The sequence below is a fragment of the Peromyscus maniculatus genome, chromosome 21 (genome assembly GCF_049852395.1).
Source record: "Peromyscus maniculatus bairdii isolate BWxNUB_F1_BW_parent chromosome 21, HU_Pman_BW_mat_3.1, whole genome shotgun sequence".
Lineage (NCBI taxonomy): Eukaryota > Metazoa > Chordata > Mammalia > Rodentia > Cricetidae > Peromyscus > Peromyscus maniculatus.
Window position 1 is genome coordinate 4,474,243 of NC_134872.1, and position 24,154 is coordinate 4,498,396.

Genomic DNA, 24,154 nt, shown 5'->3' on the forward strand with positions numbered 1-24,154 from the left:
TCTGCCTCCCAAATGCTGGGATTAGAGGGATTAAGGGCCATCATGAAAAACACAATCTGACTGTATCATTCCCTGACTAAACCCATTCAATGCTGTTTCACTGACTTGAGTTCAGGTCTTACATCCTTAACCTGGTCTCCAAGGCCCTGTGAGGGTGGCCCCACCTCTCCAGCCCCACTGCTCACTGTTCACTCCGCACTTCACTCCATGGACTCCAGTTCCAGTCCTGCCCTGCTTCCACCTGCAAACAGCCTGGGGTTTGCTGAGCCCTGACCTGAAGGCTCCTGCCTCCGGGTCCACCCTAGTTAGTTCCACTTCACACTCAGACCGCAGCCTCTTGGGGAAGGTTTAAAACCTTCCTTTTAGACTCCAACCTCCTCTTGAGCACCTCACTCCAAAGTGTAGCTTCCCGTGGAGCCCTGGCGTGGTCACACCTCTGCATTTATAGGTGATTATTTGGGTGGTGTCTGCCCCTGTAGGACATAAGATCCCAAGGGCCAGGGCCCTGGGTGCAGGCACTCAGCTCTGCCCTCCCCTGAGTCTAGCAATGGACACTCCACAGACACTGTTTGCATAAATGTGTGCATGCCAGGGTCTGGGGCAGGAGGGTCTAGATGTTCCAGGGTTTCAGATGGGATGGACAGGACAAAGGTCACCATTCTTCCTCCATGACTCTCACAGATACAGTGGTTTTCCAAAAGCACCGAGTGTACATTTCCCTTCTCTGTGTTTTGAGGGGACAGTTTATGTTATGGGACATTCTCAACACCTTCAGATGATCATCAGGGAACATTTTCCTCCATTCTGTTTGTGCTGCTGGATCAACAATGCCCCAGGAAAGCAGACATGGTGGTGTGCACCTGTATCCTCTTTTACTTGATTTTTGTTTGTGTTTTGGAGAGAGTTTCACACTGTAGCCCAGGTTGGACTTGAACCCAGTATGTAGCCCAGGTTGGCATAGAACTCCATGCAATCCTTCTGCCTTAACTTCCTGAGAGCTGGCATGGCAGGATCAGCCACCATATCACCTTCATTTTTTTTTTTTTTTTGTCAGATTCACCAAGTTACCTACCTTGTCCAGGAACTCACATAGTGGAGCAGATTGGGTCAAACTAATGATCCTCCTGCCTCATGCAGGAAATAGCACTTTATCATACAACATGAGAGGGGATGTATATTTTCTGTCTGTGTGTACCAATATTGGCACATGGATGCATGTTGGTTTGGAAGTACCCATAGTTGAATGTCTTCCTGCATTGTCTCAACCTTAGCTTTTTTACTTATAACAGGGTCTCACTATGTACCCTGGCTGGACTTGAATTCACAGAGATCTACCTGGCTCTGCCTTCCAAATAGTGGGGTTAAAGCCTGCCCACCATGCCCAGTTCAACCTGGATGTTTTTAAGCTTTCTTTTATTACAAGACTTATTTATTGGGGTTGGGGATTTAGCCCAGTGGTAGAGAGCTTGCCTAGCAAGTGCAAGGCCCTGGGTTCGGTCCTCAGCCCCGGGGGGTGGTGGTGGTGGCGGGGTGCAGGGGTGACAAAGATGTTTTTATTTATTTATTTGTTTTTTTATTTATATTTATCTGCCTGCATTTTGTCTTCATGCCAGAAGAGGGCATCAGACCTCATTATAGATGGCTGTGAGCCATCATGTGATGTTGGGAATTGAACTTAGGACCTCTTGAAAGAGCAGCCAGTGCTCTAAACCTCTGAGCTGTTTCTCCAGCCTAACCTGAGAGTATTTAAATATTTCATTTTTATGTTTAATTGCATGCGTGTGTCTGAGTGTGGGTTTGTGCATGTAGTACAGTGTCAAGGAGGATGTTGGGTCCCCTGGAATTGAGTGACAGGCAACTGTGAACTGTCCTTTGTAAATGCCAGAAGCAAACTCAGGTCCTCTCTCTGCAAGAGTAGCATGCACAATCAGCCATGGAGCCTTCACTGGGAACTGAGTATTCAAATGACCAAGACGTGGGGTCATCTTACTCAAAGGACCACAGTGACTAACACACACAGTGACACCCAAGCTCTCAGTGCAGTCTGGGATCTTGCAGGCAGCAGCTGGCTGACACTCCTGCAGCTGGGACCTGCACAAGAAGGTGGGGTTCTCCAGAGCAACCCAAGGCAGGGCTGCTATATGTGAGGCCAGGAAACGCCTTTTTTAATGTCAGGGTGGCTGGCTCTCCTGTGAGCCAAGTCCAGGAATGTAGGGAACCTTCAAGAGGAAAAGTCCAAACCCACTCGTCTCCAAGGGGACCATCGAGATGGCTCAGGGGGTAAAAGGGGGCTTGTCCCCAAGCTTCATGACCTGAGCTCGATCCAGGGAAGCCACATGAAGGGAAAAAACAACTCCCAGAAGTTATGCTCTGAGCCTCACACAGGCATCATGACACACCCATGCCCTCACAGAAATAGAAAATCAATGTAACGAAAATCAAGAGGAAACAAGATTTCATGTTGAAGAACACAGAAACACAAGTGCATACATTGTGTCCAGTTTTCCTCCAGACTTCCCGTAGGTGAACTTGCCTGTGTCCAAAACCCACACTGTGAGGAGAAACCGTCAGAAGGATTTAAGGTCAGTCATACAAAGAAATTTTAAACTATTTATGTATTTATAGCATTACTGTATGTATATAGTGTGGGAATGAGGGCACACCCCAGTTAAGGTGCATGTGTGGGTCAGAAGACAACCCGTAGTTGCCAGGATACAACCGAGTCTGCAAGCTGTACTGGGTACACAAGTTTAATGTCTAAGACCTATTTGCTATCAAGATCTCATGCTTCCTTGACGACTAAGGGGACATATAGAGGAACAGAGAGTGGCCTGAATGTTTAACTGCCTGAAAGAGTGCATCTGTCTCTCAGGAACTGGAAGGCACGTTGTGCTCCAGGAGCCATGGACTACAACCTGCTAAGACGTATGATGCATGCCTCTCAAGGCAGCTAGGCCACCAGGCCAACTCCATGGTTCCACATCACATGCCATGTTTTCTCAGCCTTTTCTGGGTCTGTATATTAGTCAGGGTTCTTTATGGTAACAGAACTTATAGAATGAATATGTATATATGAAATAAAGACAGATACATATAAAAAGGGGGTGAATTAGAATGACTTACAGGCTGTGGTCCAACTGGTTATTAATAGAAAGTCCTGGAATCCAGTAATTGCTCAGTTCATGAGGTTGGATGTCTCAGCTGGTCTTCTGTACATGCTGGAATCCTGAAGACGTAGCTCTAATACCAGTGAAGGAACGGACTTGTTGCCAAGGCAAGAGAAAGCAGGCCAAGAGCAAGAGCTTCCTTCTTCCAGGTCCTTACACAGGCTTCCAGCAGAAGGCATGGCCCATCATAGAGCTTAAATTTCTGTATTAAAAGTGTATCTTCATGCTGCAAAGATCTGGATCAGAAGTTGAATTTCCCACTTTAAATTAAGTAAAAATCCCTCACAGATGAGCCCTCCATTTGGGGGTTTCGTTAATTCCAGATGGAGTCAAGTTGACCTCCAAGAACAGCCATCACAAGTCCATCCCTCACCAACCTGACACACAATCATATCTCCTTATGTTGTGATTAATTCCCAAATGAAATTAATAACCAAGTCATAATAATGTCTAAACATGATATAATTATTCCATATACAATCACAAATGCACTATATATTTAACCTGGTAATAATTACATCTAACATGGTGTAACTATCCCTCACACAACCAAAAGTGCACTACAAATGTAGAATACGTAACAATGTCCATTGACAAACATTCTTTTAGTATTTCAAACTTAAATATGATAACCATTGATAATTCTCTTAATTGATGTTACATCATATGATAAAAGAAACTGAGGAAAGAAAACACGAATATCTGTACAAAAACATTAACAAAAATGATAGAAACATTCATGTCAATTATGATCAGCATTTCCGCAACGAGTGACATTGCCTTAGCTGGTATTTATAACTACCTTCCTCTACTACCCATTCTGTGTTTCCTTCTGCTTGGCAAGCACCTCAGCAGGTCTTCGCTCTTTTCCTGGAGAAGTGACCATATCTGCATTCCTGAGGGCCTGTGCCCTTTGTCATCCTGCCTGGATTAGACTGTTGTAATTTCCCATTGACTTCAGTCATAGGGCACAGTAGCTACAAGAGATGCCCTAAAGGACCTTCTGCACTCCAGACATAGTCCATTTATCTGTCTATCTACTTATCTTTTCTTTCTTTCTTTCTTTCTTTCTTTCTTTCTTTCTTTCTTTCTTTCTTTCTTTCTTTCTTTCTTTCTTTCTTTCTTTCTTTCTCTCTCTCTCTCTCTCTCTCTCTCTCTCTCTCTCTCTCTCTCTCTCTCTCTCTCTGTTTCTTTTGTTTGTTTGTTTGTTTTTTTTGGTTTTTCAAGACAGGGTTTCTCTGTGTAGCTTTGCGCCTTTCCTGGAACTCACTTGGTAGCCCAGGCTGGCCTTCTTTTGGGTTTTTTTGTTTGTTTGTTTGGTTGCTTTGTGTAGTGGTTTGAAAGAAAGTGGCCCCCAAAGGGAGTGGCACTATTAGGAGGTGTGGTCTTGTTGGAGTAGGTAAGGCCTTGTTTGAAAAAGGGTGTCATTGTGGGGGTGGGCTTTGAGGTCTCCTAGGCTCAAGTTGTACTTAGTGTAGACACAGTTCACTTACTGTTGCCTGTGGTTCAAGATGAAGAACTCTCAGCTCTTTCTCCAGCACCATGTCTGCCTGCATGCTGCCTGCCATGATGGTAATGAACTAAACCTCTGAACTGTAGGCCAGTCTCAATAAATGTTTTCCTTTATGAGTTGCCATGGTCATGGTGTCTCTTCACAGCAATAGAAACCCCAACTAAGACTCTTTGTTTCTTTGTTGAGACAGGGTTTCTCTGTGTAGCCCCTGCTGTTCTGGAACTCACTCTGTAGACCAGACTGGCCTCAAACTCAAAGATCACCTGCCTCTGACTCTTGAGTGCATCACAACTACATGGCAACATAGTCTTTCCTTTCTCCATCATGGAGAAGAAGTCCAATTTTCCCTTGGTAATCTGAATCAGTCACCTCTCCTAACACTGTTATTCCTTTCTTAGTCTGTTGGCTGAAGGACATCAGAGATCCAAAGTGTCCAGGGGGAAGTCTGAGCTTCCAGTTCAGTGCAATGTTTGTTATGTCTCCTAGCAGGAGCTCTCTGCACTGTGGGATAAAAACTTCTAGGTCAGCAGAACTTAAGGACAGAAAGCAAGAACATTCCTAGTGGTCATTAGAGGTGACAGTAAGTAGAACTGTCCCCTTTTCTACCCTGCGATTCCTGACCCATGGGTCCTGGCTATGGGAGAAACTGTATCAATGTTTTGGACATTGATTCAAAGCATCCACCACCTTCTGGAAACCCCGACTTAGCCCTCTAGGCTACTGTCAGCTAATTGGTGCTGTAACTATGTCTTCAAAAGGCCATTCCGTCTTTCTATCAAGCCAGCTGCTTCAGGATGGTGGGAACATGGTAAAACTAGAAGATTCCGTGATCACCAGTCTACTGTCCCACTTCTCTGGCTGTGAAGTGAGTTCCTTGTCAGAAGCAACATGGCAGTGAATAAGGCATGCTCTAAGTCCGTGGACAGTGGGTTTGTCAGAAGCATTATGATCAGGAAAGGCAAATCCACAGCCAGAATAAGTATCTACTCCATTAAGGACACAGTGTTGTCCTTTCCACGGAGGAAGTGGTCCATGGGGTTGTAGAATCTCCCTCTGCAGCTCAGGAAAGCAGCTGAGGACAGCTGTGTGTGTCAGGGTCTCCTACATGGAGGCCCACAGAGGCTACTGTACAAAGGTGTGAAAGTGAAGCCTGGATTTTAATGGAGACCCCAAATGTTGGGGATGCCACAGTCATGAGACACCTCTGAAGGACAGGTGTGAAAAGTAGAACCAGCCCAAGAGAGAAGTGTGCGGCAGTCAACAGAGCTGAAAGAACTTGGAGATCTAAAGAGCACTTTGACATCAGAGATGGAGATGCAGATTTGGAGTTTGCCCAGCTTGTTTTCGGTCTTGCTTTGGTCCATTATTTCCTCACTGTGCTCCCCTTCCTTCCTTTTGGAATGGTAATGTATATCCTGTGCCACTGCGTGTTGGAAGTATGTGATCTGCTTTTTTATTCTTATTTTACAAGGGAGTACATTTAAGCGATTGTCATGAGTCACAGAAGAGACTTTGAACTTTGGACTTTTAGATAGTGTTGTGTGGCTACATTCCTGCTGAGCTACTCTTGGCCTGGCTCCAGAGAGTAGCATATGGTGGTATTCTATTTGTACTGAAATGTGATTTTAATTGTATGTTAATAAATAACGTTGCCTGGGGGTCAGAGCTATTAGTGCCATAGCAAGAGCGTGGCAGCGGTGGCACATGCCTTTAATCCCAGCACTTGGTAGACAGAGCTAGGTAGGTCTATGTGTGTTCACGGATACCGCCAGCATTGGAGACACACGACTTTAATCTCAATCCCAACCATAGAAGACCTGGAAGTCTCTACAGACAGGCAGTGACGAGGCAGTCATGTGTTTGGGTTTACATCCAATGAGTAGGCAGAACAGAAAAACTATATAAAGACAAACACACAGGAAGTAGGTCTCTTTCAGAGAGGTCTCTTGGCTTAAGAGGCTAGCTGCATCAGGAGGGTAAGGCTCTTAGCTCTGATCTCTTGGCTTTCTTCTTCTTTGCATTGGTTCTGTGTTTCTTATTTAGCAAGATGGTTGGTTACATCTACAGGAGCACCTAGCCCTAATCCATCCTTTGTTTAACTGACACCTTTTGTTTCTCTTATCACCCTATGTGAATCTTGTCAGAGAGTCTCCCAAGGGTTAAAGGACTATGCAAAACTTGGTCCAGGAAACCTGGAAAACCTAGTACCTGAGAAATCCAGGAATTTGCACTTGGCATTTTATCTTTGGGAGCTCCTTTCAGGTTGCTTTGGAGATACAGAAATTAACTGGCTAAACTATAAATAGAGAGAAAATAAAAATGCCCTGGGTGAAGAAAAGTGCTTCAGTCCTTTGAGGCTGGACCCCTTTGCAGACATGAAAGGCTAGATTCATTCTTAAGATGCCTCTGAGCCTTCTTTCCATGGATCCGCGTGAACCCACACACCCATGCTGCGTCAATTCATGACAATTGGTGCCAAAGTGGCAGTGACAAATGAGCCCCAAGGTATGGCTTGAAGAAGGAAATGGATCCCCTGAAGAAGGACAGAGGAGCCGGTCACCTTAGGAACTGGAGGGAGTGCTCTCGGGGTAAGAGGACTTCAGGATCGGCAGGGGCATGGGACATTTAAACTACCCATCGCAGGAGCAACAAAATGTACAGTTGCTAAAATCTTGTCAAAAGAAAAAGTGGTAACTGCATAATTTTTAAAGATAGAAATAAAATGGCTCCTGAGACAGGAAATAAATCAAGGAAGAAGACATTTCTCAATAGAGAAAAGGGGAAGAAAAAAAAGAAAAGAAAATCTTCCCAGTAGAGAAGAGGGAAGGAAAGGAAATAAAAGGAAATTTCCCGATAGAAAAGGTAGAAAATTTTAATCAAGAAAAAAGGATTTTCCCAGTAAAAAGGGGAAAAATATTGAAACTAGGCCTAGGCCTAAAGAATAAAAGGCCCCATAAAAGAAAAATAAAGCAAAGAAAAAAGCCTCTTCCCAATAAAAATAGAGGAAGAAAAGGCTCTTTCCTATTAAGAAATTTCAGGATAGCTAAAACTGAGCTTTTTCTGCCTGCCAGCACAGAGCTGTGACATTTGAGTTACAAAGAATCAACAGGTGAGCCTCACTGCTGCAGCCTGAAGAAGAGCAAACCCAGAGCTCAGGATTTTGTTGTCTGTTTGCTTAACTTTGGTTTAAATGGTCGTGTGTCCGTCCCCCCCCCCACGCCTCAGAGTGGGAATAACTCAGTATTAAAGATTCCCTTCATGGGAAATGTTTTCTGCTTTACCCTAATGGTGAGAATAACTCATTATTAGTAGTCCCTTCATGGGAGAAAGAGGAAGTTTAAACAGGCCCAACTTCTGGTGAAGAACGGTTGCGGTCAGAACATGGAATGCTAAGTCGATGCTCTTTGAATTTCCAGAGATATAAATCATTCATTGTATAGAGGATGTTCTTTTCTTTTGATTGTCTAATAAATGTTTGGATGAATGTTTGATTTTCATGGTAGATAAACTAAAGGAACAAGATTCATAATTTTCAACTAGATATTAGGTATGCTCTTGTCTGTTAATCATTGCGAGCATGTGGCTCTGCTCTTTAGGTTGCTTTCTAGAAATTCTTGGTTAAATTCTATAGAAATGTAACACCTGAAATGGATTGTGTCGTTAGCTTATTAAATAATGTTGTTGTTAGGATAAAAACCCATAGAAAATAATCTCTTACTGATAGAGAGGTTACAAAATTATTATTTCCATTCAATAAAATACAGGTAAATTGTTTGATCCACATTGTTAATAATTGGCAAGTTGCATTAATGTGTTACTTGGGATCTATACAAAAGGATCCTCTTTCTAAGATTTTATAAAAATACTCCAGAGTATTGCCTCTTAAAATCCTATAGAGATTGTATTTAATGCTTTTAAAGATCGCATGTATAAAAAGGACCATGGAAATAAAAGGTGGTGATAGAATTGCTCAATTATTATTGCTTCCATTTAAACGCAAAGTGGCACCTATATATAGTGGCTTTCAAAATACAGGGGAAAAGGTGTTTTGGCAAACAGTTACCAATGATGAATGGCCTAAATTAAAAATAAAATCAAATAAGATTGAGATTGAAGGATTGTTGGATTCTGATACTGATGTATCTATAATTTTACAAGAATCCTGGGATCCTAACTGGCCTTTACAAGAAGTCTCCACTCAATTTGTAGGCATTAGAACCTTCTCTCAAGTAAAACAGAGTGTAGAGTGGATTAAATGTACAGGGCCAGAAGGACAGGAAGGGATATCAAAGCCTTACATGGCTGATGCAGCCATGAATTTATGGAAGAGATTTGTTACAACATGGTGAGCTCAAGTTAACATTCCTACAATTTCAGAAACAGTGCATTAATTGATATTTAAATTGGGATATATTCCTAGAAAGAGCATTGAGAAGAATATAAGGACAGGGCACAGGCTATGCCGGTTATGCAAGATTCGACAGGATTTGGCTATCCAAATTTAGAGTAGGGCCAGTGCCGGTAGCCCAACTTTGTGTCAATATTTTGTAAATCAACCACTGGAAATGACTCATAAACAATTTCTTTAGTCTATTATTTATCATTATGTGGATTATATTTTATTGGCTGCTTCTGATACAGATACCTTAGAACGTTTATATATTCTTAGAGCAAGGCCAGCAATCTGGATACCAGTGAAGTTGAGGCCATGACAAGGCTCTCCTGTGATGATCCTGGTACAGAAGCTCGTTGAAAGAATATTAAAAATAGCATGTCGCATGGCTGGACTGGTGGTTGCAGTTATTGTGGGATCGTTGCATTGGCAGCGATGGCAGCGACGGCTGGAGTAGAGATTCATAAAGAAATCCAAACCGCTGGATTCATCAGACACTGGCAAAGGCATTCAGAGGAACTTTGGACTGAGCAAAACAAGATTGATAATGAGATAGTAAATGAATTAGCTGAATTAAGGCAAGCTGTCGTATTGTTAGGGGATCAGTTAGAAATTTTGAAGGAACAGATAAAATTAAAATGTGATTGGAATGTTTCTTGTTATTGTATCACACCCTTAAGATTTAATTAGAGCAAGTATGATTGGGAAAAGGTTAGGATGCATTTGTTGGGTCACCCTAATGCTTCTCAAATGGTTTTTGACTTACAGAAAGAAATTAAAGAAACTTTTGCAAAAAAGTTACCTGCCAGGACAGAAACGGACATCATGGAAAATCTAGCAGATACCATAGCCTCATTCAATCCTATGAGTCACTTTAACAGATTTCTTATCCTAGCAGGTGTTGCTCTTGTTCTAGCTATAGTAACTTTATTGGCTTTAAAATGTGTTTTGGTATACGTGCATAAGATTGTAAGACAGATAGATAGAAAGAAGGCTATATTTGCTGTAAGGCTGCATAACCTTCAAGATAATTGAATACACATACATACATACATACATACACACACACACACACACATATATATATATATATATATATATATATATATATATATATATATATATATATATATATATATAGAGAGAGAGAGAGAGAGAGAGAGAGAGAGAGAGAAGGGGGTGGGGGGAATCTGTGGCTACATTCCTGCTGAGCTACTCTTGGCCTGGCTCCAATATTGTCTGGGGACCAAAGGCCTATGCAAATCTTGGTCCAGGAAACCCAGAAAACCATGGTACCTGAGAAATGGAGGAATTTGCACTTGGCATTTTATCTTTGGGAGCTCCTTTCGGGTTGTTTTGAAGACACAGAAATGAACTGGCTAAACTGTAAATAGAGAGAAAATTAAAATGCCCTGGGTGAAGGGAAAGTGCTTCAGTACTTCCAGGCTGAATCCCCAGGACCACCACCACCCACCCCACCCCCCGCAGCCACGAAAGGCTAGATTCATTCTTAAGATGCCTCTGAGCCTTCTTTCCACAGATCTGAGGGAACCCACACACCAGTGCCCCGACAATGAGCAACAGATTGCCGCAACAATGTTGAGACTGTTATAGATTATGGGGAATTTTAAGTTGGACTCAATGTATTTTCCATTATGATATTGCTACAAGCTCTTTTGAACATTTTCATTTCAGCACATTCTATTTCAATCATCAGTACCTGTCCTATTCCAAAGCTGGATTAATTTTCTGGTGGAACAATGTTGACTAAACAGCCCTGTGCCCTCAGCCCCAAGGCCTCACACTCTAAATATGTAGAGAGGGAGAGGGAGACACTGGAGCATTTTTTAAATGTAAGTTTAAACTTTATTTTATTTTATTTTTAAAGATTTATTTATTATGTATACAGCATGTATGACTGCAGGCCAGAAGAGGGCAGCAGATCTGATTACGGATGGTTGTGAGCCACCATGTGGTTGCTGGGAATTGAACTCAGGACCTCTGGAAGAGCAGTCAGTGCTCTTAACCTCTGAGCATTCTCTCCAGTCCCTTAAATTTTATTTTTTATTAGATGTATTATTTTTTTGCATATGAATATGCAGGTCCAGTAGGAACTGGATCCGCTGGAACTGAAGTAACATATGGTTGCCAGCCACCATGTGGGTGATCAGAACTGAACCTGGATCCTCTGCAACAGCAACAGGTGCTCTGAACCTCTGAGCCACCTCTCCGGCCCTTATTGGCACTTTTACATAAGGAAACCACACAGTCTGGCTCATAGCAAGATGGCTGATAAGATGGCTGACCACAGAGAGAAATTCAGTGCAAAGGAAGAGACAATGTTGGTGCAAATCTCCAGAGTGAGGAGTGTTAGACACTGATGGGGTAAGGCCTGAGGGAGAAGAAGGGCTGAGCAGGGGACAGAAGAAATGGGAGATCCTAACACAGTGGGGTCCTCCTGTTTGAGGGTGTTTGTCCACAGATCACAATGGACACATCTGCAGGACATCTTACATCTGCACTGAATTCTGTGGTGGTTTGAATGAGAATGGCCACCCAGGCTCATAGGTTTGGATTCTTCAGTTCCAGTTGATGGAACTGTTTGGGAAGGCTCAGGAGGTTGGCCTTGTGGGAGGAGGTGTGTCACTGGGGCTGGGCATGGAGGTTATAAAAGACTCCCACTATTCCCAGTCTCTTTGATGCTTGTGGATCAAGAAGTGAGCTCTCAAATGTTCTGGCCACCACACTTTTCCTCAGTTGTCATGGACTCAAACCCTCTGAAAATTGAAGCCCAAATTAAACACTTCCTTTTATAAATTGCCTTGATCATGGTGTCTTATCACAGGTACAGAAAAGTAACTAAGGACACATTTGGTAGCCCATATCTTTAATCCCAGCACTTAGGATGCAAAGGCAATTGAACTCTCTATGGTCTACATAGCAAATTCCAAAGTAGTCAGGACTGTGGAGACAGACCACATCTCAAAAAAATACCAGTGTAGGCAGAATTTTCTGTCCCACCAGCAAGCTCCCAAATAATCACACAGACTTACTATTAATTATAAATGCTCAGCCAATAACTTATGCTTGTTTCTAACTATCTCTATAACTAAATCAACCCATATTTATTTTCTATGTCTACCGGATGTCTCAGTACCTTTCCTCAGTACAGCACGTTCATCTTGCTTCTCTCTGCATCTCCTTTGACTCTGCCCTTCTTCTTCCCAACATTCTCTCTGCCTAGATAATCCTGCCTAGCTATTGGCCTTTTATTACACCAATCCAAGTGGCATTGCTTCACAGTGTACAAAGAGATTAATCCACAACATTTCCCCCTTTTGTCTAAATAAAAAGGTTTTAACTCTGACATAATAAAACAATATACAATAAGAACAATTACCAGGTAAGAATTACATTTACAATGTCCAGTCCATTTGTATTTGGCATATTTGGGGAAAATACTCCATTATTTATTCTATCTTGATGAGTCCAAGTTTCTGTACATAATTTACCTTTTATCATAACTAAGGAAAATTGCAACTATAACTATCTAGTCTTTAACTCCCTCAAAGACACCAGAAGGATATAATATTACCTGAGTAAACAGGAAGTACAGTGCAAGCCATTTCCAACCCTACAGAAATGTCAGATATCTGACTGCCTGGACAGTCACCTCAAGGTTCTTCTGCAATGTTGGGACAAACATCTTTGGCCTACAGGCTTAGAATATCTGTCAGACTTTTCAGTGAAGCAGGAATTTTGAAGGACTGTCCTCCCTTGGTTTGGCAAAGTTCAGCAGTCACTTTCCTGTGTGTCATGCAGAATGCCTGATAGATAACATCTCTGAAGCAGGAATTTGAAGGACTGTCTCACCTTATCTTGGCAAAGTTCAACTGTCTATTTTGTGTCCTGCTTGTATAGTTTGTATAGCATTGTCAGCAATCAATACAAGAGCAGTCCCTTGCCCACATGGGTAGTTTGCCACATTGAAAGAAAACACTATACAGAGTTTCTTCAATGTCCATCATCCTTTTTTGAAGTAAACTGGTGATGCCAGGAGCAGAAATGTCTTAATGTCATGAAAAGCCCCATGTTATTAAAACTTTTTTTTCTCAAAGACAGGGTTTCTTCATGTAGTTTTGGTACCTGTCCTGGATTTTGCTCTGTAGACCATGCTGGCCTCAAACTCACAGAGATCCACCTGCCTCTGCCTCCCAAGTGCTGGGATTAAAGGCATGTGCCACTACCCCAGGCTTTTTTTTTTTTTCTTTTTTTTGGTTTATGAGACAGGGTTTCTCTATGTAGCTTTGTGCCTTTCCTGGAACTCACTCTGTAGCCTAGGTTGGCCTCGAACTCACAGAGATCCTCCTGCCTCTGCCTCCCGAGTGCTGGGATTAAAGGTGTGTGCCACCACCACCAAGCCTTTATTAAAAAATTTTGAATGACATATTCTGTATACCTCTGGAATGTTTGAAGACCATCTATCTATCTAAAATATACCTCTGTATAACTTTGAAAACATATCCAACGTGACTATAAGTTTGATAGTTACAGATGACTCTTAACCTGTATTTATTGTCCTAAATACCTTTCAAAGACTAAAACTGTACATGACCTTTTTTAATGAGCTGTATAGGTACAATACCTTAAACAAGAATAGAATATATATATATATATATGTATATATTAACAAAATCACCTTACATCTATATCAATATATAAAAACACATACCAATGTAAAATATTTGAGACTAGTGGTTCTTTAAAAGCAGACTAAAAATGCACCCTTTTATCTCATCACTTTTATACTATATCCCCCTTTTTTCCTTCAGAAAGAGATTCTTGAATCTAATTCCTTGTTTAGCTTTATTTCCTGACCATGACCAACGACAATTTGTAATCAACCTCCCTATATGATGACAAACATCTATAACCCATCAAATGACCAAAAGCCATCCATCCCACCTCTTGGGAATATGGGCATCATGTTCTCCAGACTGATTCCTGTTACCTGGGGGTGACAGCATCTTTAGGAGACCCTGGGAAATTGAGATAATGGTCAAGTCCTGGGAGAGTTAACTGCATTATTTGTTGTCTGGTCTCTGTGCAATTGGGAAGGCAAGGCTTATCTGAAGTCCTGGCTGGAGTAGTCTGTGAGGCTGGACCATCTCAGCCAGCAGCTTGAAGCTATTCTGCAGGCAGAACTCTGAGGAAACTGCAACCTGGACCACCCGTTTTCATTGGTGTCTGGTCCCCTTGCTCTGAAAACGCATTAACTATTAAAGATAACACACATAACTGCATTAACTCAAGTATGTCACATGCAGTGTGCACGTGTCCATTAAAGATGACTTTTTTTATATTTGAGAAGGTAAAGTCTGTTTGGACTGTAAAACCAAACTGTAATATAAATCTCTGTCCATGCCATATGAGAGAATGGCATGTAATAATAAGTCATGAGGACTCTGTAGCCAACAAGATTTATCATGTCTCATCTCATCTCAGAGCGCTTCCCATGTCAAAGGATCAGCTTACACATCACCTATCCTATAGTCTTTTTTGGCTTCCTCCCCATGTCTGTAGCCAAGATACTCAAGAGGTCTTCTGTAAATGAAGGCAGAGATTTCTGTCTCATTTGCCTGATACTGAATACCCGGCATCTGCTTCCCAAATTACTACACAGAGGCTTATATTAATTATAAATGCCTGGTCATTAGCTGAGGCTTATCACGTCACTCGGTCTATTAATCCATGTACTGCCCCAAGGCTTGCAGCCTTCACTTCCATCCCATTTTGTATGCCCGACTTGTTCTCCATCTGGCTCACAGCTCTTCCAAGTGTGCCCTTCTTTATTACCTCCTTACTTTGTTTTTTCCACCTAACTTTATCCTGCCTGGCTATTGGCCCAAACAGCTTTATTATTAACCAATGAGAACAACATACATTAATAGCATACAGAAAGGTCATCCCATAACATTCTTCCATGGTCAACTCTGATCTCTATTTTATTTATTTATTTATTTATTTATTTATTTATTTATTTATTTATTTATTTATTTTATTTTTTTTCTAGTAGGAATCCACAGTCTTTTGTTTCCTGGGGAAACAAAAGCATAATCTGTCTCTCATATCCAACATAACATAATGTCCAGCTTCCATTTTGAAGTTAAGTCATTTTAAAAATATATAGGTTAGTTTAATTTAGCCATTTCCATAATCCAATGTTTCTTAGCAGCTATTCCTTTTTGTACATTAGCATTTAAAAAATTTAAAGTTAACAGGACACCATGTAGGATCCAGACTCCCTGTGTATGTTCCATCTTTACATGGCTTATTTATTTTTTTTTATTTTACTCTTTCTTAAAAGACTTTGCTAGTTTTTAAACTATTTTTCCTGTGAATGTCTTTACCCATTTTGTTTTGTTAAGTCTATGCACATTGTTATAAATTAAACACACTGTAACCTATTTAGAGATTTTTTTTTTCCATCTGAACATGCTTTACTGAGTATCTGTAACCTTTTCTGTCTGCATGGACAAAACCTTAAACCAACCACTCAGCTCAGCTCATGGCACATTGGCAGTTCAAGCACACAGGCAGCTGCCAGGAGACACATCTCTATGCCGTGCCGGCATGAGAGACATGAGACTAGGAAGCTGCGTTTGACTCCATTTTTGTGTATTTAGAAACATTTTTAAGCTTTCTCTCTCTCTCTCTCTCTCTCTCTCTGTCTCTCTCTCTGTGTCTCTCTCTCTCTCTCTCTCTCTCGCTCTCTCTCTCTCTATACACATACACACACACACACACACACACACACACACACACACACACAGGGCCCCACATTGCGCACCATTTGTAAGTAGAACTTCATGTCCCACCAGACAGTTCCCAAATAACCACACAGAGACTTTTTTATTAATTATGAATTCATGGCCTATAGCTTAGGCTTGTTTATAACTATAACTTAAATCTATAACTTAAGCCCATAACTAAAATTAACCCATATTTCTTTTCTATGTTCTACCAAGTGGCTCTGTACTTTTCCTCGGTATAATATGTTCATCTTGCTTCTCTCCCCATCTCCTGGAGACTCCACCCTTCTTCTTAACATTCTCTTTGCCCTGATAATCCTGCCTAGCTATTGGCTGATAGCTTTTTATTGAACCAATGCAAGTGACATTTCTTCACATTGTGCAAAAAGATTATTCCACAACACACCAGGAGAGACACACAGGCAGACTCTGCTGCCTTCTCTTCCTCTCCTCACCCTCCTCTTCCTTCCTCTCTTCAGACTCTGGATCTAAAGTCACTACTGGAATACAATGGCAAGAACAAGCAGGTTGGGATACAGTGGAGAGATGCTTCTCTTTAAAGCAGAGGCGCTGGCCTGCAAGCACCACACAGACTCCCACAGAGACCAGGCTCCTGTGTTCACCTGCAGGGGGCGGCTCAGAAATCTCACCTATAAATAGAGACTTTGCCTTTTCACTCAGGATCCTATCTTCACAGTGCGGTGCTTACACTCAGACTCCTAGTGTTTCTCCCAGATGATCATCTGTGGCTCCAGGTAGTTGTAATAATAAAGCAGAATAATGATAATAGTGTAGTAGTGGAAGTTACACAATCCATGGCACTCTGCCTCTGACCTTTTCTCACACTTTATAAGCTCATGAGATGAGGGAGATGAATGTTACAGGCCTGTGGGACCCTGAATCTGGTAAAAGTTAGCTTCTGAGTTTCTCAGGCCTGTGCAGTGTGGACACTGGGCAGAGGATAATTCTCATGGCAGTGGTACACACGGGGGATTCAAGGTTTCATCCCTGTTCAGTAGTGTGGAGCTAAATTAAATTTATAAATATCTTCTTTCTGTGGATTTTGAGTTGATGTCTTCAAATCCCAGCCACACATAACTGGAATAGAAAGTGAAAGCAGAGGTGAGTAGAGACTCCAGCACGGAGAGTCACATGTAACACACAGTGTGTCAAAAGTCCTTGACCAGAGCTGTGAAAACTCCAGTCACCTCCCGATGCAGGTGTCCATGGCAGCCCCACACCCTCACCAGGACACCGACAGCACCTGTTTCCGTGAACATTCATTTTAAGTGCTGTGTGTATTTTATCTGTAAACTTCGTGCTCTTAGGTTTCATCCTGACTAACCTGAGGAGACAGTTGTCCTTATGCGGCTCAAAGACACCGTGACACACAGCGCTCCGTCCAGCAGCACAGGGTTCAGCAAAGTCTCAGTCCCCAGGCGGTGAGGTCTGGGGTGGACGCCCAGGGCTGGGGGCCCCCCAGCTGCCCAGTTTCACTTCTCCAGCTCCTGACCTGTGTCGGGTCCTTCTGCCCGGACACTGATGACAACTGTCCTGTTCTCACCCCCATTGGATGACGAGATCCCGGAGAACCAATCAGCGTCGCCGCAGTCACGGGTTATAAAATCCACGCAGCCCACGGAACTCAGACGCCCCAGATCCGAGATGGGGGCGAGGGCTCCGCGCACGCTGCTCCTGCTACTGGCGGCCGCCCTGGCCCCGACCCGGACCCGCGCGGGTGAGTGCGGGGTCGGGAGGGAAACGACTCTGCGGGGAGGGCGGGGGCGGCCCCGGGGAAGCCGCGTCCCCGCGTTGCCCAGCCAGACACTCCCGCCCTTCTCCACCGCGTCCCGAGCTCCGCGCCCTGCTCCCCTCCCGGCCCGCGCACCCGCCCGGGGTCCCGGGACGAATGTCAGGGTCTCACCGCGCGCCGCCCCCAGGCTCGCACTCGCTGCGGTTTTGCCACACCATCGTGTCCCGGCCCGGCCTCGGGGAGCCCCGGTACATGGAAGTCGGCTACGTGGACGACACGCAGTTCGTGCGCTTTGACAGCGACGCGAAGACTCCGAGGATGGAGCCGCTGGCGCCGTGGGTGGAGCAGGAGCCGGAGTATTTGCTGAGGGAGACGCGGAGAGCCAAGGGCTGGGAGCAGACTTTCCGAGGAAACCTGAGGACCCTGCTGGACTACTACAACCAGAGCGAGGGCCGTGAGTGATCCTTCCATGTCCCTACGTACCGGCAGGAGTCGCCTGGGGTCTCAAGGTTCAGGAGGAGAGCCATGGACCTGGACCCCGTTTCACTTTCAGTTTAGGGGAGTCCGCAGGTGGGCGGGGCCGTGGGGGCCGGGCCGGTGGGCGGGGCTGACCGCGAGGTCCCCGCAGGCTCTCACACCTACCAGCGTAGGTGTGGCTGTCACATTGGGTCCGATGGGCAATTCCTCCGTGGGTACAGCCAGGACGCCTACGACGGCCGCGATTTCATCGCCCTGAACGACGACCTGACGACGTGGACGGCGGCGGACACCGCGGCGCAGATCACCCGGCGCAAGTGGGAGCAGGCTGGTGAGGCAGAGAGACACAGGGCCTACCTGAAAGATGAGTGCGTGGAGTGGCTGCGCAGATACCTGGAGAACGGGAAGGACGCGCTGCAGCGCACAGGTGCAGGGCCCCGGGCAGCTCCTCCCTCTGCCCTCGGGCTGGGCTCGGTCCTGGGGAAGAAGAAACCCCTCAGCTGGGGTCATGCCCCTGTCTCAGGGCAGACAGTGACCCTGGGTCTCCTGATCCAGCATGCCAGGGACCTCACTGATCCCCAGGCTCAGCCTTCTCTCTGGACAGCTGCAAATCTGTCTCAGAGGAGGGAGAGGAGATCCCGACCTAACCACAGTGGCTCCTGCAGTCTGCAGCCGCTGTCAGCCATGGCCTCTCCAGGCCGGGGTCTCTGCCCACACCAGGGTCTGTGGAAACTGAGTCCTGTCATCTGAGTGTGTCAGCCTTACACGCCAGGACCGGAAGTCTCCTTTACCTGATGGGAGACATGGACGCGTCTACCCTAGGCTGGGTCACCCACTTTCTAGAACCTTCCAAAATTACATTCTCCCGTATCCCTGTGGGTGAGGTTATCATCCCTCACACACCCCAATTCTATCCATTCCTGGAACTGTTGTGTGAGCATTTATAGTGTGCCCTGAAAAACTCCTAAATTGTGGAGTTGCCTTTCTTTCCTTCTTCTCTTTTTTTTAGATATTATTTTGCGTTGAGACAGTTTTTCTTCTTCACTGGGGTGATATTGTTTCTTCCTCTGCTTGTATTATTTTTTGTTTCAGTCTCTACAGGTGCCAGGGGAGAACGCTAATCTGCATAATTAGACAAGTTAGGTCAGTGTTCCCTTTAATCAAGAACGATTCCTATGCGTTTAGACTATTTTCTGCCATATTAACATCCAGAGCCCTCCTGCTCTCCCTCAGTCCCAACAAGTCACAGTGTTGCTCAGTGGATTAGGAATTGAACTTCCTCAGAGACAGGGTCTTCTGCAGCTCCAGGACAGGAGTGACAGGGACGATCCACACACCCCTGTGAGCACCGCTGTGTCCCAGGGAGTGCTGCCCTGGGCTCCACAGCACACTTCCAGGGCTCCTGGTGACAATACCTTGTGTCTTGTCCCCCAGAGGCAGGGCTTGGGGAGTCATTTTCTCTGGCTGAGTGTCAGAGGTTCACCACATTTCTGCTGCACACTTTGGTGATGGCTGTTCACTTGGACAGACAGTTATGCTGGTCAGCAAGAAGGCCACAGTGGTTGTGCCTCAGTGGTGGCAGCAGGAGTTGTTGGCACCCTTCATGTAGCCCTTGTACCTGATTTCTTGTTTTGATATGAATTTAAATACATACAGAAATTAATTATTTTCCTTTCGTTCTATTCTGTTACTACCTAACTAGTGCTATAGAACATCACATGAGGAAGACCATGCTGACCTGCTGGCTCATGTGGATTCCCTCTTAGCTACTGAGTCCCCCCAGAAAATGTGCAGTTCTGTGATGAGGGGACCAGCTCTCCCTGAGGTCACTAGTGTGATGACAGAATTGTACAAACAGACACAGTTTAGTGTCAGCATTGGTTTAACTTTGTCTATGCAGATTTCAGTTTATCTTGTTAATTGTGGGATTTCTTAAATCTTCCACACAGATCCCCCAAAGACACATGTGACCCATCACCCCACACTGAAAGGAGACGGTACCCTGAGGTGCTGGGCCCTGGGCTTCTACCCTGCTGAGATCTTCATGACCTGGCAGAGGGATGGGGAGGAACAGACTCAGGACATGGAGCTGGTGGAGACCAGGCCTGCAGGGGATGGAACCTTCCAGAAGTGGGCAGCTGTGGTGGTGCCTTCTGGGGAGGAGCAGAGATACACATGCCATGTGCACCATGAAGGGCTGTCTGAGCCCCTCACCCTGAAATGGGGTAAGGAGGGTGTGGGTGCAGAGCAGGGGTCAGGGAAAGCTGGAGCCTTCTGCAGAATCTGAGCAGGGTCAGGGCTGACAGCTGGGTTCATGACCCTCACCTCTTTTCCTGTCCTTCCCTTCCCAGAGCCTCCTCAGTCCACTGTCCCCATCATGGCAAACATTGCTGTTCTGGTTCTCCTTGGAGCTGTGGCCATCATTGGAGCTGTGGTGGCAGTTGTGAAGATGAGAAGGAGAAACATAGGTAGGAAAGGTCAGGTCTGGTTCTCTCTCAGCCCCTTTTAGAAGTGTGCTCTGCCTCACTAATGGGAAACATCCACACCCCTCATTGCTCCTGTCTCTAACCTGCGTCTGCTGTCAGTTCTGGAAACTTCCTAGGGTCAGGGTCTTCCCTGGTCTCTCACAGCTTTTCTTCTCACAGGTAGAAGAAGAGAGAACTATGCTGCGTTTCCATGTAAGTGTGGGGAGTGGGATTGTCCCTGAAGCCATTGAAGTGACTGGAGATGTTCATGAGTTCTGGCCATCCATGATAGCTCCTTCAGGGAAATCTTTGGGGCCCTGTTTTTATGTTCGTGTGTGTGTGTGTGTGTGTGTGTGTGTGTGTGTGTGTGTGTGTGTGTGTGTTACTCTGGGTAGGGACAGTGACCAGAGCTCTGATGTGTCTCACCCAGGCTGTAAAGGTGACACTCTGCGGACTGATTTGGAGAGGGAAAGTGGACATGATTGGGGTTCAGCAACTCTCAGAATCCCCTCTGAGTGCATGGTGGTTGTTGGGATGTTGTCTTCACGGTGATTGTTCATGACTCTTGTTTGTAGTGTGAAGACAGCTGCCCGACCTGACAGAGTGACAGAGATGTGCTCAGGTCTCTGCTGTGACGTCCTGAGCCCCTCAGTTCACTCTCAGCAACAGTGACTGATGTTCCCTGTGACCCTGTGGGCTCAATGTGAAGAACTGGGGAGCCCGGCCCCCCCTGCACGCCAGCACCGTGTCCCTGCACTGCCTGTGTTCCCTTCCACAGCCAACCTTCCTGGTCCAGCAGGCAGGAGGGGACATTTCCATTCTGTCACCTCCATGCTGCCCTGAGCTGCAGCCCCTGACGCCCCACTGAAAATAAGAATCTGAATGTGAACTTGGTTGATCTCACAGGGGGATTGATGGGTAAATTAAAGGATTGAAATACTTAGAGCTTGTGGAGGAAATAAATGGCATCATGGAGAACCTTCCAGAATCTGTGTTCTTTGTGCCATGTGTATCTGGTGGACAAGATGAGGCTGTGGGAGCTGAGTGTGAACAGGACTGTGCCCAGGTCGAGCTCAGTCCATTGTTGGCTGTGACATGGTCACTCCTCAGCTCTGTCACCTCCTGGCTCTGTTCTCTTCATCACTTGAACCACATGCTGAGAGTCTGTGATCACAGGGACAATGGGATGACAGAGCCTTGTCCTGTGCCCAGGATTGTGAGCAGCCAGGGCTGCTGTGACAGGTCAGCCTGGGCTCTGACCTGGCCATGGCTCTTCACCCTGCCTTCTCTGTTTATTTCTCTGTTTATTCTTATCTTTTTAGTTTGTCTGGAGGACTAGGCCTGTTCTTGTTCCTGTGAATGGTGCCTGTCTCATTGTCCCTTGGGCTCCCTGAGTGACAGCATTAAGAGGTGTTTGTCTGGCTGGAGAGATGGCTCAGAGGTTAAGAGCACTGACTGCTCTTCCAGAGGTCCTGAGTTCAATTCCCAGCACCCACATGGTGGCTCACAACCATGCATGATCAGATCTGGTGCCCTCTTCTGGCCTACAGTCATACATACTAGGTATACATAATAAATAAATAAATCTTTTTTTTTTTTAAAGAGGTGTTTGTCCATCCTTGTCCCTCAAGGTCCAGCTAAGCCCCTTACTCAGGAGACTGTGGGCTGAGGAGATGAACTTCAGTCTCCTGGGCTCCTGCCTCCTTCCAGGCCCCTCACTGAGGTTCTCTCCTTCCCCATCTTTTAGAATCTAACCCGGGTTTTAGGATGAGCAGAGAGGAGGGATCCACAGGGTCTCATCTCAGTCTGTCCTGTTGGAGCTGGGTCCTGTCCAAGGTCCCCTCCCCCTCTCTGTCTCTGGGAATCCTGGTGCTGCCCCCAGTGGTGACTCATGGATTTACAGGCTGAATCTACTCTAGATTTAAGTTTATTTAAAAGAAATAATCCCAAGCACTGAAGATTTGTCTGAGGGGTTAAGAGCACTTGCTGCTCCTGCAGAGGACCCGGTTCAGATCCCAGCACCCACACCATGGCTCAAACTGTCCATAACTCCTGTTCCATGGTTTCCAGTGCCCCTGCGGACACCAGACAGACACATGGTACAAACACGTACAGCCAAGAAAAACACTCATAGACATACAATTAATGAACCTTTTATAAAGTAGATTGTGGGAACACCAGAGATGGAAATTACTTCACCCCTGCTCCAGGTTCCGGCCCCTGCAGTTTTCTAGGTTTGTGACCTAGAATCAGGAGCTCCAGGAACCTTAGCTGAGATGTTTGAAGACCAAGAAGGTGACAATCTCTGTCATGATGCAGACGTCTTTGTCTTGTGAGGGATGATGACTTCCAGTGTCTGGGACCCAGCAAACATTCTTACTCAATAAACTTTTGATGAATGAATAAAAATAAATAGGATCATGGATCAGAAAGGCAAGTGGAGATGGAGGAAGGATTTGCTGAGGGGAAGCTCAGGTGACTCTGACCTCAGTGTGAGGGGACCTGGTGCTGCACCTGACACACCAGCATGTGGCCTGAGGTTGTGTTAATCAAGGGAGCTTCTGTAGAAGAGGGAGGTGAGGGCGTGAATTTTCCTCTAGACTGAAACATCCCTGCTGGAGCCAGGAGGAGCTGAGGAGGCTCAGGAAACACAAGAATCTACAGGTTCACGGAGCTGACACAATGTAGCACTTCCCTCTCAGGGTTAAACCAGCTGCAGTTCCTGAGGAAGAGGAGACTGTTGAGTGGAGCAGCTGGGAGCTGTGCAGGGGACTGCAGTGATGCAGCTGGGTGAGTGACATGCACACTGGGGTGGGTAGCTCAGTGGTTATCCATGACTCACCCAGGCTCCTCTGAGTGACCAGTGAGCTCAGGGTTCAGCGAGCTGACCCTGGATGATGTATTCCTTGGTCAGCAGTCACTGTCTCCATCTGGGGTGGAGGAAATCCACTCACAACAGGGGACACAGGAGTGTCCATTGTGATCAGTCCACGGAGACTGTTCCAGATGTGAGATGAAGTCCTGTTTCTAAGACACACTGGGGAGTGATACAGAGTTGCTGGTCTCCTGGAGCAAGTGCTGTGGTGGGAAGATGCCTGTGTTACAGTGTAAGGGAATCAACATGGATAGGTTGTCTGTGGCAGTGGAGGGCAGAAGGGAAGGTGTCCAGAGTACAGGGGAGATGAACAGAGCAAAGAGCTATTGTTTTATAGATTTTTTTTTTTTTAGTGTGGCGTACTGGCACATACTTTATTCCTAGCTCTTTGAAGGCAGAGGAAGGTGAATCTCTGTGAGTTGCAGTCTAGCCTGGTTCACATAGTGACACCGTCTGAAATTTTATTTTTTTTAATTATGTGTTTGTGTTAATTACTTCTCTGTTGCTATGATAAAACACCATAACCAAAGCAACATTTAGAAGGGTTTCTTTGGGCTGCAGCTCCAGTGGATAAGAGTGCATCACGGCAGACAATCAAGGCCAGAGCTGCAGGCATGGTGGGGGAGCAGGAAGCTGAGAGCTCACATCTTCAGTTGCAAACAGGAAGCAGAGACAGCAACATGGAGGCAGATGGTTTGA

The 24,154-nt window shown here is 45.3% G+C and overlaps 3 protein-coding genes across 3 annotated transcripts in view; all 3 read left to right on the top strand.

Moving 5' to 3' along the window:
• Positions 1–21,558, top strand: part of LOC121820889 (H-2 class I histocompatibility antigen, D-D alpha chain-like) — a 78,191-nt gene extending 56,633 nt beyond the window's left edge. The window contains exon 8 of the mRNA XM_076557302.1: positions 21,156–21,558. Coding sequence (XP_076413417.1) covers positions 21,156–21,160 — 5 coding nt within the window. The 3' untranslated portion in view covers positions 21,161–21,558. The remainder of the gene's footprint in view (positions 1–21,155) is intronic.
• LOC143266828 (H-2 class I histocompatibility antigen, Q10 alpha chain-like) overlaps positions 1–21,558 on the top strand; it is a 39,349-nt gene extending 17,791 nt beyond the window's left edge. The window contains exons 6-7 of the mRNA XM_076557266.1: positions 20,761–20,793; positions 21,156–21,558. Of these exons, the coding sequence (XP_076413381.1) occupies positions 20,761–20,793; positions 21,156–21,160 (38 nt within the window). The 3' untranslated portion in view covers positions 21,161–21,558. The remainder of the gene's footprint in view (positions 1–20,760; positions 20,794–21,155) is intronic.
• On the top strand, positions 17,428–19,251 carry LOC143269906 (H-2 class I histocompatibility antigen, Q10 alpha chain-like). The gene is made up of 4 exons (XM_076557327.1): positions 17,428–17,623; positions 17,826–18,092; positions 18,267–18,542; positions 19,208–19,251. Exons 1-4 carry the CDS (start codon positions 17,428–17,430, stop codon positions 19,234–19,236), a joined length of 768 nt encoding a protein of 255 aa, XP_076413442.1. The 3' UTR covers positions 19,237–19,251.
• Positions 21,559–24,154: the final 2,596 nt, after the last annotated feature.